The sequence below is a fragment of the Equus asinus genome, chromosome 24 (genome assembly GCF_041296235.1).
Source record: "Equus asinus isolate D_3611 breed Donkey chromosome 24, EquAss-T2T_v2, whole genome shotgun sequence".
Taxonomy (NCBI): Eukaryota; Metazoa; Chordata; class Mammalia; order Perissodactyla; family Equidae; genus Equus; species Equus asinus.
Window position 1 is genome coordinate 44,544,356 of NC_091813.1, and position 14,639 is coordinate 44,558,994.

At 42.3% G+C, this 14,639-nt stretch overlaps 1 protein-coding gene across 6 annotated transcripts in view; it reads left to right on the plus strand.

Annotated features, from left to right (window-relative positions):
- Window positions 1-2,010: 2,010 nt before the first annotated feature.
- Window positions 2,011-14,639, plus strand: part of ARMC2 (armadillo repeat containing 2) — a 98,232-nt gene continuing 85,603 nt past the window's right edge. The window contains exons 1-3 of one of the 6 annotated variants that reach the window (XM_014839035.3): window positions 2,011-2,145; window positions 8,071-8,331; window positions 8,792-8,864. In XM_014839035.3, the coding sequence (XP_014694521.1) occupies window positions 8,114-8,331; window positions 8,792-8,864 (291 nt within the window). In that variant the 5' untranslated portion in view covers window positions 2,011-2,145; window positions 8,071-8,113. Of the gene's footprint in view, window positions 2,264-2,322; window positions 2,426-8,070; window positions 8,332-8,791; window positions 8,865-14,639 lie in introns of those variants that run through there. The other 5 variants (XM_014839038.3, XM_014839036.3, XM_070496717.1 and 2 more) reach the window with 5 other exon arrangements.

The window sequence follows — 14,639 nt, forward strand, 5'->3', positions numbered from 1 at the left end:
GGCCAGCCAGACACTGCAGGTAGGGGGTCCAGTGGGCTTGACCCAGGAAAGCTAAAGCTGCATCTGTGACAGCATGGAGGGGGCTGCACTGGGATGGGCCTGCACTCTCAGAGTCACTGGAGCAAGAGATGTGTGGGGTTTCCCTTGGACTAGAGGTGGGGTCATCTTGGGACCCATCTAAAGGGGCTGGAGTGAATGCTGGATTTCTAGGGGCAGGGAAGAAATTGCAAGCTCTCAGTGGAACAGTGCTGCATGCCCCCAAAGAGTCCCTGGGAGACAGGGCTCCATTTCCGGAATCTCTGAAGGACCCAGGAACAACCCCCATGAACTGCTTTAAGCCTAGGCCAGGCCCAGCATGCTCAAAGCCAGTCAACTCCAAGAAGAAGCGCTCCGACTCCTGGTGTCTCCTCTGCCCACCTCCACCAGGTAGGGTCTTAAATAGCCTCTAGCGAGTGGGGGAGCCGTGAGCCTAGGCCACACGCATCCCTGCTGGGAAAGTCAACTACAGACCTTAAGTCTGACACGGGAGAGGGGGACGGACCCTTACTTTCAGGTGAAGTTTGATGCATTTGTTTATATCTTGTGCCCAATGTTATAATTTTGGATGAAGCTGTGGTTGAGACTTAGTTACTATAGGAGTATCAGTTATCTAAAAATAAGCAGAAAATATAAGGACCCTACCCAACCATCCAGGGGTTGGGGAAGAGAACCAACACTGACTATATTTTAAAATGGCAGTGAGAGACAAAAATAAAGTTGCATTTTGATCACATCTCACAAGTTGTGAATTCAAAATACTAGTCTTGGTTTTATATTAAATGGGCAAAGATCCCTTTGCACAATGGAGTCCAGTGGCCAGTGAAAGAGACTTGATGATATGACAATTCATATTGTCACTGGAAAAGACTTCAACCCTGAAGAACACAAATACTTTTGTTTCAGACCCTAACATTATCCCATCAGCTAATAAGTATTTATTGTCTGTTATGTGCGAAATCCTGTTGGGTACTTGAAGAATACTTACATTCCTTTAGTTCAGGTTAGTACTCTTTCCCACCTAGCATGATGCCTTACACATAGTATGTGCTCAAAAATATTTTCAATTTAATTATTCTTTACAAGATACTTAGCACCAAGGGCTGTGGCATTTTTCAATGTTGGCAACAACACTTCAGCTGAAAATTCTCCATATTTATAAAACGTGGTGGAAACCTGAATGAAGAGTGATTATGGTCTCACTTGTGTTTAACACTGTAAAGTGTTGCTGAACGGCCTAATAGGAGAGAACAGAATTTAAAGCAGAAACATATAAACGGGGTCCTTTTTGCCAATCAACCGTGATGACGCAGTAAGAACAAAAAATGGTGGCTCATAGGAGGCCTCACTTGAATCAACCGCGGTCACTCACTAGACGTGGGGCTCCTATTTTGTCTCCTGTCGATGGGGACGCCAGGCGGCTACCTCAAAGTGGCAGGGACACTCAAAAAGATAATATACAGTGAAATACCCTTTGGAAACTCTAAAGTGCCGCACAAATGCACGGGCTTCATAATAGCAACAGTTTAACATTTGTTGATTGTCACGTCCATCGCATTTTAAATCTACTTTCTCATTCAATCTTCACAAGACCTCGCTAGGTACTATTTCCGACCAATTTACAGCTGAGGAAACTGACAGGTTAAGCAATTAGCTCCAGATGATACAGAGCCGCAACTTGAACCAGCAAATCCTGACTCTTACCTCTAAGCACTAAACTGCTGTCCAGCTTATTATTCAATAGAGTCGCTGAGGTCTCACAGAGGCTCAACAGATGTGGTTCGCTAAATTGTTAATATAAAAGTAGATGTCTTCCCATCCCGGCTCTTCCATGTTGACACCTTGCCCTGCCTCTCGTATCACCGGTTCGCACCCGGGTCCTCCAGCCCTCGCCCAGGCTCCTCCCACTGCTCCGCCTGCCGGCGCCCAAGTCCCAGCATTTCTACGCATGCGTGGGAGATCCGCGCAGGCCCAGTGGCCGAGCGGCGCCGGGAGACTTCCTTGCCCGCCCCGCCCCGCCCCGCCCGCTCCATCGCTGCTGCGGCTGCCTCGGGAAGGCTGGAGGATGAGCTGAGGCTCCGCGCTCCCTGTCTCCAGCGCTAATCACAGGTGCTTTGGGTCTGGCCGGAAGCCCCCTTCCCTGCGCCCACTCCCAACCCATTCTCTGTCCTGCTCCGCCCACCTAGCTGCGACCTGGCTCTGCAGGCTGGCGTCCCGGGCTGCCCGGGTAGGTAGTTTGTGTACGGTTACCATGGAGACGCTGGCCTGCCGGGCGGAGCGGGCGGGCAGGCGGGCGGTCAGGGTGATGATGCTGCTGCGCTCTGCCCAGGCCTGGACCGTGGAGGAGGGGGCGTTGTCGGGAGTGGGGGAGCCGCTCTCCGCGCGAGAGGTGAGGCGTCCCTCCGGTTCACCAGGGACCCCTCCTGCTGTCGTCCGCCTCTCTGTCTACGGATGGGGGAGAGGCGATGAGAGTGCCCTGTGCATGCTCTCGGGGTGGGGCCATGGCTGTCCTTATTTCTATACACTGAGCATTTAGACAATTGCGTGGTGCTTAATAGAAGCCCAGTAATATTTGTTGAATGAAGAGTGGTAAACTAAGGGGATTTCTAGGCAAACAGTGACCTGGCCAAGGTCACACATTGTACCTGGGCTCTTCTAGGCAACAGATAGAACCTCAATAGATGAATAAGTGTATGTGTAACAATATGCATTAAAATATATTGTATGTACCTATAATGCCTTCTATCATTCGTTCCCACGAGTATTACAGCAGGTCTTCCATTTCACCCTGATTTAGAATTACTTTAATTTGGTAGGAAAGCAAGTAGCACTGTCTATTTGTATCCTATTATGTGAATCTATAAAACTCTAATTAGTTGTTGATTTGCATAGCTGATATTCAATAAAATACAATAGAATTAAATTTTAAAGCTTATAAAATGTCTGAAAACACTGAGCAAATGTCATTCCCTTTCTTTTGCAGTTTGCTAATGCAGTTTTTATTCATGGGAGAAAGTTTTGTTGTATCTTTTTATCAAATGGCACTTGAACAGCGCTTAACCTTTTTTTAAGGGCCAGGCACCATGCTAAAGCCATTACATGAATTATGTCATTTAATTCTCAAAGCAATTCTATGAGGCAATTACTTTTTCTACACACATTTTACAGATGAGGAAACTGAGGCGTAGAGATGTTAGAAAACTTTCCCAAGGTTACATGGCTGCGAATTGTCAGAGGATTTGAACCCTTACTCCAGCATCTAAGCACTTAACCACTGCCTCTTTGGATGTTCATACTGACACAAAAGTAATTCAAAATCGTAGTAAGGGTCTTGAGTATTTGATTTGCAGGGAAAAGAGTATGACGATGGCCAGTCTTTCCCCTCTTGCAAACATCCTGATAGTGCAGGGTTGCATTGATCAGGAAGGCTCTGCTGCAGCAAAGATAAAGACAGGTCTTTAAGTAAAACCTAAATGATGACTTGAAACTTTCTCCTAACCAATAAGAAATATTTTGTTTAAGAAGGTCTCCAGTTTCAAATTTCCTACTGCCAGTAGTGTTCATCTTCTAAGAGTCCTGTGGACGTCATAAACTCAGGACAATGATGCAAGACAGAACTCAGCGCTTTCTCCTTTCCCTTTGAAGGCCACTTCTCTTCCTGTTTTCTTTTAAAAGATCCCCTTGCCCTCTTGTCGTCCCCCCCCCCAAGTTTGCATACCCCTTGTCACCTCTGGCCCCTTCCTGTCCTCTCAGATGCCAAATCTTGTTGGTTCTTGCGTTCTTGGTGCGTGATGCTATTTCTCTTCTTACCTCTATTTCACCTTCACTCCTGTATCTCAGACTTTCAGTACTTCATCCACTGATCAACACCACTTTTATCAAGTCTTACTCCATGCCAGGCAACGTGAAGCAAAGGCAAGAAGGGCAACAGGGCTAAATTTGATCTCATACTACCACATGGCATCAAGAGTCAAATGCCATTTGAATAAAGTCCAATATGCTTTCCTATTCCTCTGTAACAAATGTCTGCAATTTGAGAAGCCATGCAGCCTTGGTCTGGAAATTTCCTAGGTCAGGTCTGTATTAGAAAATGGAGTCCGGTTATGGAAGTGTTGACCTTTGGCCGTGCCTCACTTCAAGCACTGGGGCTCAGAGTCCGATGGGGCAATAGTAGGTACACAGGCAATTCTAACACGCTGGGAGGGTATAGTGACAGAGAACTGGGGGCCTTGTGCAGTACCAGGAAGGGACACCTAACTGAGGCTGGGAGGGTGGACAAGGCATGCCCAACAAAATGGTTAGCTGGGCGATTTTATAAGAACTGCCTGATTTCGTCGCTTCTGACCTTTCCCTCCTTTCCATCCTGCCCATCCCTGCCAGATCACGTCATGCCTCAAAATCTCTTTATTTGCTCATCGGCTTTTATTTAATTTCTTGACCTACCATTCAGTGCTCTCTCTGGTCCAGCTCTAGTCTTCATTTCCAGATCTTCATGTCCAGCCATACCCTCTATGTTCTTGACGCTCTGCCTTGGCTGTCTCTTTGACCTTGCTGGAAGTTCCTTCTCCACGCCAGACCCAATGTCAGCCATTGCCACTTGCTCAAATTGAGCACATTTTCCAGAACCCAGCTGAAGCATCACCTCCTCCAGGAAGTCTACCTGACACCTTCTCCCAATCAGAAATCTCTTCCTCTTTTGTAATCACTTGATAGTTTGCTGTATTTATTGCCCCCATCGGTTTCTGCCTTGTATTAAAATCATTTGGGTGCAAGCAGGGCTGATACTCAGCTGGGACACACCAAGAAGGCTGTTCTGGTTGTGAAAATACTGGCAGGTCTCTATTGGTGTGTAAGTAGCTGCAGCCCCCAGGCCTCTGAGTGCCTCACCTCCCACCACCCCATCTAGTGGGTAATAGTTTGAATATTATCTCTTGGCATATGTCATAGCTTTTTTTTTTTTTTTTTTTTTTTGCTATTCCTTAAGACTCTATCTACCTCACAAAAGTGTTGTGGGGATTAACTGAGATGATGTACTTGAGAGTACTCACTTAGCACAGCACTTGGTACTAAAGTAAGTGTTTAACCAGTATTAGTGGTCCTTCTGGGTCTTGAGTGAAGACAGGGTTTATTCCTGTCTGTGCTCTCAGAGATCCAAGCAGAGGGCTGTGCATGGAGAAGACAGTCAGTCACTGCTGGCTGAAGAGATTCATTCCAGTTGTCAGGAGAATTTTTGTAAAGTTAAAATTTCTGTGAAACTATCATATTATAGTTCAGGTATAGTTTACTATACATAGGCAAACTTTCAAATTCTGAGTGTTTTTTTTTTTTTCTGCTTTATCTCCCCAAATCCCCCCTGGTACATAGTTGTATATCTTAGTTGCAGGTCCTTCTAGTTGTGGGAGTGAGTGTGTTTTAAGTTGGCAAAAACCATCTGTATTAAGAATTTGTAATTTAACAAATACAAAGCAAAAAAATCCTTCCACCCCCCACCAAAAACCCACTTCAAACTCAATTCACTTGTATTATTGAACATTTCCATGTTTGATTTAGTTAATAATATATTAATATTAATAATAATAGATTGTGCAGATCTTACATCATTGAAATAATTTCTCTCAATATAACTGTTAAAGTGAGATTCGAGGGGAAGAGAGAGCAAAAGGGAGAGAGAAAGTCATGTTAGAATTTGTGGTATGAATTTACAGACATACAGATCTTAGCTCAGTGACAATCTTCCTCAAGCAAAAAAGAGGAAGATTGGCAACAGATGTTAGCTCAGGGCCAATCCTCCTCACCAAAAAAATAAATAAATAATTTACAAATGAAAATATTTTTAAGCCCATTATGAACATTGTTTCCACCAGTATCTGATCAATCTAAATTCCTGTCTACTCAAATAATTTACAGAATTCTTAGAATTTGATCTAAAGAAATGTTTCTGCTTTGTTACTCTATGAAAGAGTATAGTTTTCAATGCAAACTAAAATACAGCCACGGAGAGCCTTAGTCAGGAATGATGATCCATTGTTACTCATCCAAAGCACTTTCTCTAGTCCTTATTAGGTTTGCCAGATCACCTTTGGACATTGCTAGACTCATTAGTGCCATGTGGAGCTGAAGGAGTCGCACACCTGATTTGGGCTCTGGAGGAAATTTTTGTTCATTGTACTGAAAATTCTCGCTAAGTGACATAATTTCTTACTGCAATGGGCCTTTTAAAAACAAGCAAACAGACCAACCTGTCATGAACACTTAAGTTAGATGTTGTGGGACTGGATTTATATTATTATGCATCCAGAAATAATGTATATGTATAAAATACTTTATCCATATTTGTAATAATTAGCACTGAATATTTTTAATAAAGAGCCAATCATCTCATATCCTATATTAGAAGTTAAATGTACTAGCCCTGGCCAGTTTTTGTTGGTTGTTTTAATGTACATGATTCTGGAGACCTTGCTTAAATTCAAACTCCTAAATCAAAAATTCACAGAATAGGATTGCTTATCTAGTAATTTTTTACTGTTTTACCTAAACACATGGCCTCTCCCTGTGAGAGGAATGGCATATTCTTTGTAGTTTTCATCATACCCTTTTCCTTTTCCTCAAAAACTCTTAGGTGGGCCCTGGATGGAACTAAAGACATGTCCTGTTGTCTGATGTTATGTAACAACTTGATGTCTAGACTCACAGTATAGCGAATCCTCTTTATTTGTCTAAGGAATCACCTGTTGATTCTGCTTATGGAAATACAGTCTGTTAGTTTCCTTGGGCATATGTCACAAAAATTTTTTTCTTTTTCTCCGAAGTTATTCTAAAATCGAGCAGCTGAAATATATGAATAATTTCCGTATCTCTCTCCCTAGAGATACAACATTTTCAGGGATGAGAGGGTTTCTATTATGAACACCTAATATCATATACTAATTAGAATTAAGTTTTTAAAATCTCAACTATTGTAAAGTTTAGAGCCGTCAGAGGTGTCTTGCCAAGTTAACTAGGCCCCCATGGAACACGCCAGTGTTTAAGAAGGATCTGCAGGGGCTAGCCCGGTGGCGTAGTGGTTAAGTTTGCACACTCTGCTTAGGTGGTGGCCCGGAGGTCGCCAGTTCGGATCCTGGGTGTGGACCTACACACCACTCGTCAAGCCATGCTGTGACACCATCCCACATAGAAGAACTGCAAGGATTTACAACTGGCATATACAGCTATGTACTGGGGCTATGGGGAGGGAAGAAGAAAGAGGGGAAGATTGGCAACAGATGTTAACTCAGGGCCAAGCTTCCTCACCACCCCCCGCCCCCAAAAAAGCATACTTAAAAAAAAAAGTTTAAGAAGGATCGGCATTCTCTTGGCCCTTGTGCATGACTTCAACTCTTTAACTGAGGGAGGCAGCCTGGGAAAGGATAATTTGATACTAATATTTGGTATCTATTCATCTAGGATACTATCTCAAATTGAAGGTGATTTAAATTAATTCATTCAAATATTATCGTGGGTAAATGTGAGGCTGAACCTTTCTCTGAGTTTACAAACTACGTTTGTAAAAGAAAATATAGTTTGGAAATAGGCCCCATCTGTCTAAATTTAACCTTATACTAGCATTTTGTGTGGGGGGCAGTGGAAACAAAAAGGAAACATTAGTGAACATCTGAACAGAACCACTTCAGTGTTTTTTTAATAGATTGGTGAATATGAGATGATTTTCTCTTTCTAGTCTGTGCTCTTTTGTCATTTATCCTCTTTCCCTCCAGGTTTCGCTTTCATTCTGGATCTCTTTCCTGCACATTTTCCTCAATCGCATGGATTCCCGTAGGCATAACTGTGCACATCAACCTATATTTTTGAAAGCTCTTCTCCCATTCTGATCTTCCAACTGTAACTGCCTGGTAGATTTTTAATTAAAAATTGTTTGTGACTTTTTTCAGGTTGAGAGTAGAGGAAGAGTTTAAGCACATATGGATGGGTTTAAGCATTCCTTTCTAAACTACTGGATGAAAACAGTTGATATTTTGTACTGTATGTTTGTAGGGTGTGGTGTCTACCTGAAGAACATTTTACTTTAAAAGGGAAGATGCTGTCTCCAAAAGATAAAAAGTTAGAAAAGCTGGAGCCGTTCTATCGACCTTCAGTGTCCAAGCAGAAGACCAGTGCAGAAATCATAAGTGAAGCTCGAAATGCCTTGAGAACAGTTAGGGCCCAAAGGCCATTCACACCATGGGAAGACCAAAGAAAACTATTTGGACCTGCGTCTTCGAGGACACCAGAAGGTAGGCCTCCTTCCTGCTTCAGGTAGGTGACATTTCTCTTCCAGATGACATTTTCCCTTAATTCTAGGTACGGATAGTGGCTTTTTTTAAGTTTGACTTCTGCGATTAAGTTTGACCTCTTGTATCTGTTCAAGATTGCTAAAGATAATTCCAACTTCTTGGGCCCAAGAAGTTGCTTTGGTTCGAAATGGTTAATGGTGGTTGTCATATCAACTTTATAAAGCAATATGAACAAAGCTTTAAAGAGATCACTGTGTACATTTCTTCTTTTCATTATTCAATATTTTTTAATCCTACTAAAAGCAATGAAAAGATATTAATAAAATGTTTTAAGTACTATGATTTTTTAAAATTGCTTCTTTCTCAAGACGTTTGCATTGAATGCTTTTCCTTGTTTTGGGGCTAGAGTAAACTAACATACACTAGAAATAAAAGAAATGATTCTTCACAAACTAATGTTTCTGTCCCATCTCCTGTGCTAGCCTCCACGCGTCCAGTTTTGAGTCATCTGATTCCAGACCCTTCTCTGGCGCACGTCTCAGTCCACTAGAGCTTGTGAGTACTTTACGTTTCCACGAGTGCTGTGACATGGAACTGGCCAAAAATGCTTGGAATCAGCATGTATATGTGCTGAAAATGAACCTAATGTACTAATAATTTAATACAAAAGCAAATTCTTTTATACTTTTTCAAATATAATGGTTGGTATCAAATGAAACACATTATTTACCTGTAGTTTGATAATAAAGAAGAATTTTAGAAATAGTGAATTGGCAAACAGAATGTTTCACAATAATTTTTTTTGTTCTTTTAAAAAGAGTTATGCACATATATTTTTTTAAATTTTATTTTTTTGAGGAAGATTAGCCCTGAGCTAACATCTGCTGCCAATCCTCCTCTTTTTGCTGAGGAAGACTGGCCCTGAGCTAACATCTGTGCTCATTTTCCTCTACTTTATATGTGGGACGCCTGCCACACCATGGCGTGCCAAGCAGTGCCATGTCTGCACCTGGGATCCGAACGGACAAACCCTGGGCCACCGAAGCGGAACGTGCGAACTTAGCTGCTACGCCACCGGGCCGGCCCTGCCCATATTACTTTTAGTAGTTATATATACAAATAAATTTATATACCTGTACATAAAGAGTCAAAGATTTGTTACAAAAAAACCGCCAGCAGTCTCCTGTCACCTTATTTTTCATTCTCCCCTCCCTGGTGGCTCTCATTTTAAACTCTCTTGGCACATCCTTTTGGCATTTACATTCAAATTTCTAAAAACACAGCGTCTCGCTACTCTCTGACTTATGAGTTTGAGGAATTGTCTAATGACTTCCCACTAAGGAAGATGAGGATTTAACTCTTATCTCTACGCTTCCTCACAAGGCATTCACCCTTTCTGTCCCCACTGCTGCTCGTAATATAGATACATTACGATTTTGGTCAGATCCTTTTTCTCTGTCTATGATCATATAAACCCTATTTCCAGCTGAGCCTTGAACTAATGATGATTAATGCTGATTAATTCTCCTTCCCTGTACAACTTTTTGTTTTCCCTGGTGTTAATAATTGTCTTGCTTTTTTAGTTTTGTATTATTACTATTTAAATCCCAAACTCTTCCCCAGTGGTCTAAATCGCCTTCATATATTCAGGCACATGAGGTATTCTATTGATTCATCTCTTTGGAGAACTTTCCACACTCTCTCTTGGATCACTCGCCCTAGGCATCTGGCCTATAGCTCACTTCTTCCTCTTGTGCCAGCTTTCCTGTTTCCTGTATTCTAAGCCCTTCTCTCTTTTTTTTTGGCTGGGAAAGATTTACCCTGAGCTAACACCTGTTGTGAATCTTCCTTTTTTTTTTCCTCCCCAAAGCCCCAGTACATAGTTGTATATTCTGATTGTAAGTCCTTCTCATTCTTCTATGTGAGCCACCACAGCATGGCTACTGACAGACGAGAAGTGTGGTTCCGCATCTGGGAACTGAACCCGGGCTGCCAAAGTGGTAAGAGCACCAAACTTTAACCACTAGGCCATCAGGGCTGGCTAAGTCCTTCAATTTCTTTTTTTTTTTTTTTTTTTTTGCTTGAGGAAGATTATCCCTGAGCTAACATCTGTGCTAGTCGTCCTCTGTTTTGTATGTGGGTCGCTGCCACAGCATGGCTTGATGAGTAGTGTAAGTTCATGCCCAGGATCTGAACCTGTGAACCGGGGCTGCTGAAGCAGAGCACACCAGACCCAATCACTATGCCGTGGGGCTGGCCCCAGTCCTTCTATTTCTTGATTTACTCTTGTTTTTGTGGAGTATTCCCTCCAACAGCTTCTTGAGAAGGGGTATATGGGAAATAAATTATTTGAGACCTTGAGTGCTGTTTTTCTCTCTGGAAGTTTGTAGGATTTTTCTCTTTGTTCCCAGTGTTCTGAAATTTCATGATAATGTGCCTTTGTCTTAGTCCACTTTCATCCATCACCTGGGCATTTTCAATGTGGAATCTCATGCCCTTTGGCTCTGGGAAATGTCCTTGAATTATTTTGATGTGTCTCACCCTCTTTTTTGTTCTGTTTGCTCCTTCTGGAATTTACTATTCAGGTGTAGGATCCCCTGGGTTGGCACTTCTATTTTCTTATTTTCTCTTTTTCTATTTCCCATCTTTTTTTTGGAAGAGACTTTCTAATCCTTCATTGAGTTCTTTTTATTTCCGCTATCATATTTTTAGTTTTCAAAAGCTTTCCCCCCTCTAAATTATCTTTTTTTAGATGTAGTATTCTGTTCTTGTTCACGGTTGTAGCATCTTATCTGCGTATATGAATGATAGTTTTGCTTTTTAATTGTTTTCTCCTCCCTTTAAAATCTCTGTTGCTTGTGTATGTGTGTGTGTAGCTTAAACAACAGAAATTTATTTTCTCACAGTTCTGAAGATACATCAAAGATCAAGGTGTCAGCAAGGTTGATTTCTTCTGAGGCTTTTCTCCTTGGCTTGTAGATGACCATCTTCTCCCTGTGTCTTTACATGGTCTTCCCTCTGTGTCTCTGTCACATTTTTATGTTTGTTTTGGACTCTGCTTTTCATATCAGAGGCTCTCCTCTGATAGCTCATGCTGCTTGTTTGGCTGTTCCTATTTGAGAGTGGAAGCATGTGGAATGGGTTGGTCAACCCATAGGTGATACCTACCCACATCTACATTTAGCAGGTCTGGCTGAGCTGTTCTGTTTGTGAAACCCCCAATGGCACTATCTTTGGGGCTTTCCTTGTAAGGTAGTCAATTCTCTATGGGAGTATATTCCAAGCTCTTGCCTGGAGCATAAAGGCTGGTTGCTAACTACCAGAAGCCAGGTACAGGAAGGAGGTAGGAAAGCCTAGCATTCAATTTGTAAATATTCAGTTAATATCTATGTCTACAATACATGCCCTCACCCTCCACTGTGCCTGGTTAGCCTGATTCAGAGACCCTCTGTTTTACCCCCTGTAGAGAACAACTTCCCATCTGTTCCTGGGTTCAGCAGTCTGACCTCGTGGAGCTGGAAGGGAAGGAGTTACACAGACTTTCAGCCAATCCTCATTTTAGGCACCTCTTCCCTTATTTCCCTGCTACCACAAGTACCTAGTGATGCCAGTTCCTTAGACTTTCAGGGAATTGGGCTTGCAGTCAAGCTACTTCTCAGTTTTTATTACTGTATATGTGTGTGCATGTTTGTGTGTGTGTGTATGTTTTTGATGAGCTATTTGAAAGTAAGTCACAGACCTTATAAGACTTCATCCATAAAAGTTTAAGTGTGCATCTCAAATGAAAAAGACAGTCTCCTATATAACAATACTCTCATTATAGCTCAGAAAATTAGCATTACTCGGTGGTATCATTTCATGTGTAGTCCATGTCCAAATGACCCCAATCGTCTCAAAATGTAACTTATATTCTTAAAGTACTCAACGAAATGCCTCTCCAAGGAAAATTATACTTGTTCTTATGTTACGGATGACAAAAATAAGATAAGATTCCAAAATAGTATGCAAAAACCAATAAGCAATAACTACTTTGTCAGATGTGGTTGACACATGGCTTCTTGCACCTACAACCTTGGAAACCACTTGGGTTTTGAGCCAGCTACAGCAAGAGAGCCCCTTGTTTGGCAGCCCAGTGGGTCTACCTTATTGTAGAATGGCTCTCTATTCTATGATTCTGTCATTTGACTCCTATGAATCATTTTTAATACTGCTGTAGTCTTTTGAGACTCACTCAATTTGGGCCTACTCTTTTCTAAAAACTCTATTTCTAAAATATCCCTGGTCCTTATCAAACTGGTGGAATTCTTGGACTACAGGATTAGGTGTTAGGCAAAGATAATGTTGGCAGTTGCCTCTGTTTAGGGTCATTGCAATTAAATTTCTTTAGTGTAGATGGTTGGGTGCTATGTGCAAAGTAAAAGTAGGCTAAGATATCCACATGTTAAATAAAATAACTCCTTTAGTTTGAAATTTTTTTGTTAGTGGATTATGTAAGGATCTTAAGTATATTCCATTTTAAACAGTAATTAAAATTTGGAGCTCCCAGTCAAAAAATTCTGAAAGTGGCCTCACACTGCCTGCCCTTCCACCTTCCTTCCTCCTTTCCACTTCACAAAGAGCCCTTTGACTCTGGTAACCACTAAACTGACAAAGGGAAGAGATAAGGGGAAATAAGAGTGAAGGGAGACGGAGTGGACAGAGGAGATGGCTGAGGGTGGGGCTGGGGTATCTGATAGTTACGGGACACCCTTGTTGAAAGGATTTGTGAAGACCTAACCAATTGAATTTTAGCACTTTTTGGATCTTGCACACTTTCTCCGGCTAGTTTGCCTTTTAATAATTCCTTTTCCAGCAATTCCACTTCTGGGTATTTATCCAAAGGAAATGAAAACACTAACTGGAAGAGATATATGCTCCCCCATGTTCACTGCAGCATTATTCACAATAGCCAAGACATAGAAACAATGTATGTGTCCATCAACAGAGGAATGGATAAAGAAAATATGGTGTTTCTATAGGCAATGGAATATTATTCAGCCGTTAAAAAGAAGGAAGTCCTGCCATTTGTGACAACATGCATGAACCTCGAGGGCATTATGCTTGTGAAATGTCAGGTACATACAAATGCTGTATGATCTCACTTACGTGTGAAATCTGAAGAAATAAAACTGAACTCGTAGATACAGAGAACAGGTTGGTGGTTGTCGGGGGTGAGGAGGCAAAAAAACCCAAAAAATTTCTCAACCAGCACTCAGTTAGGGAAGAAGGCCCCAGAGAGCAGCCCGTTCCAACTCCCACATTGAACCAATCTGCTTTACTCTTTCACTTGTCGTTTACCCTTCTCTCTATTTCTCCCCCCACGTCTGGCCTCTGCTCCCCTACACTCTCCAGCAGGCAGTGGGCTGCCTACACTCGAGAGAGCCCTGGGTCTCAGAGCAAGATAGAAAACTGATGCTCCTGGTCTTTACCACTCAGGCCTTGGCTGGCTGGCCTGACTGGCTCACCACGGTTCTTGTTAGCACCTGGAATCTTGTAAAACCGGGGGGAAAGCACTGTGGTTTGCGGTCTTCCGTTAACATTCATATCTACCTGCTATATCGATATGCCCAGGAACATCTCTCTTCTTTCTTAGTGGCTTCTCACCTTCCCGTGAGAGCTCTGACTCGTGCGGCTGTTGGGCGGTGGTGATTTCTATTTTCACTCCATCCTCTGGCTCGCTGATGTTCAGATTTATACACGCAGGAACAGCTGCTCTCATACTTCAGATTGTATAAAGTAGGAAAAGAGATGTGGCCATATGAATAAATAGGAAGTTTTTTTTTTTTTTTTTAAAGATTTTATTTTTTCCTTTTTCTCCCCAAAGCCCCCCGGTACATAGTTGTGTATTCTTCGTTGTGGGTTCTTCTAGTTGTGGCATGTGGGACGCTGCCTCAGCATGGTCTGATGAGCAGTGCCATGTCTGCGCCCAGGATTCGAACTAACGAAACACTGGGCCGCCTGCTGCGGAGTGCGCGAACTTAACCACTCGGCCACGGGGCCAGCCCCTAAATAGGAAGTTTTGTCTCTCATCACTATCATTGTCAAAACAGAATTCTCCCTGTGTTTCCTAACCTTACAAAGCCTGGTTGTTTAAGCTCCAAGTATTTTAATTAAATTTTTTGTTGACATACAGAAAAGACACAGATCATAAAAGTGCAGCTTAATAAATTTACACTCAACACGCTCATAACCAGTGTTCAAAAAAGAAAAACTAGGTCGTTCCTGGCACCCCAGACACCACCTCCCCAGGACATTAGGACCACCTCCCAGCATAGATTAGTTTGAGCTTTT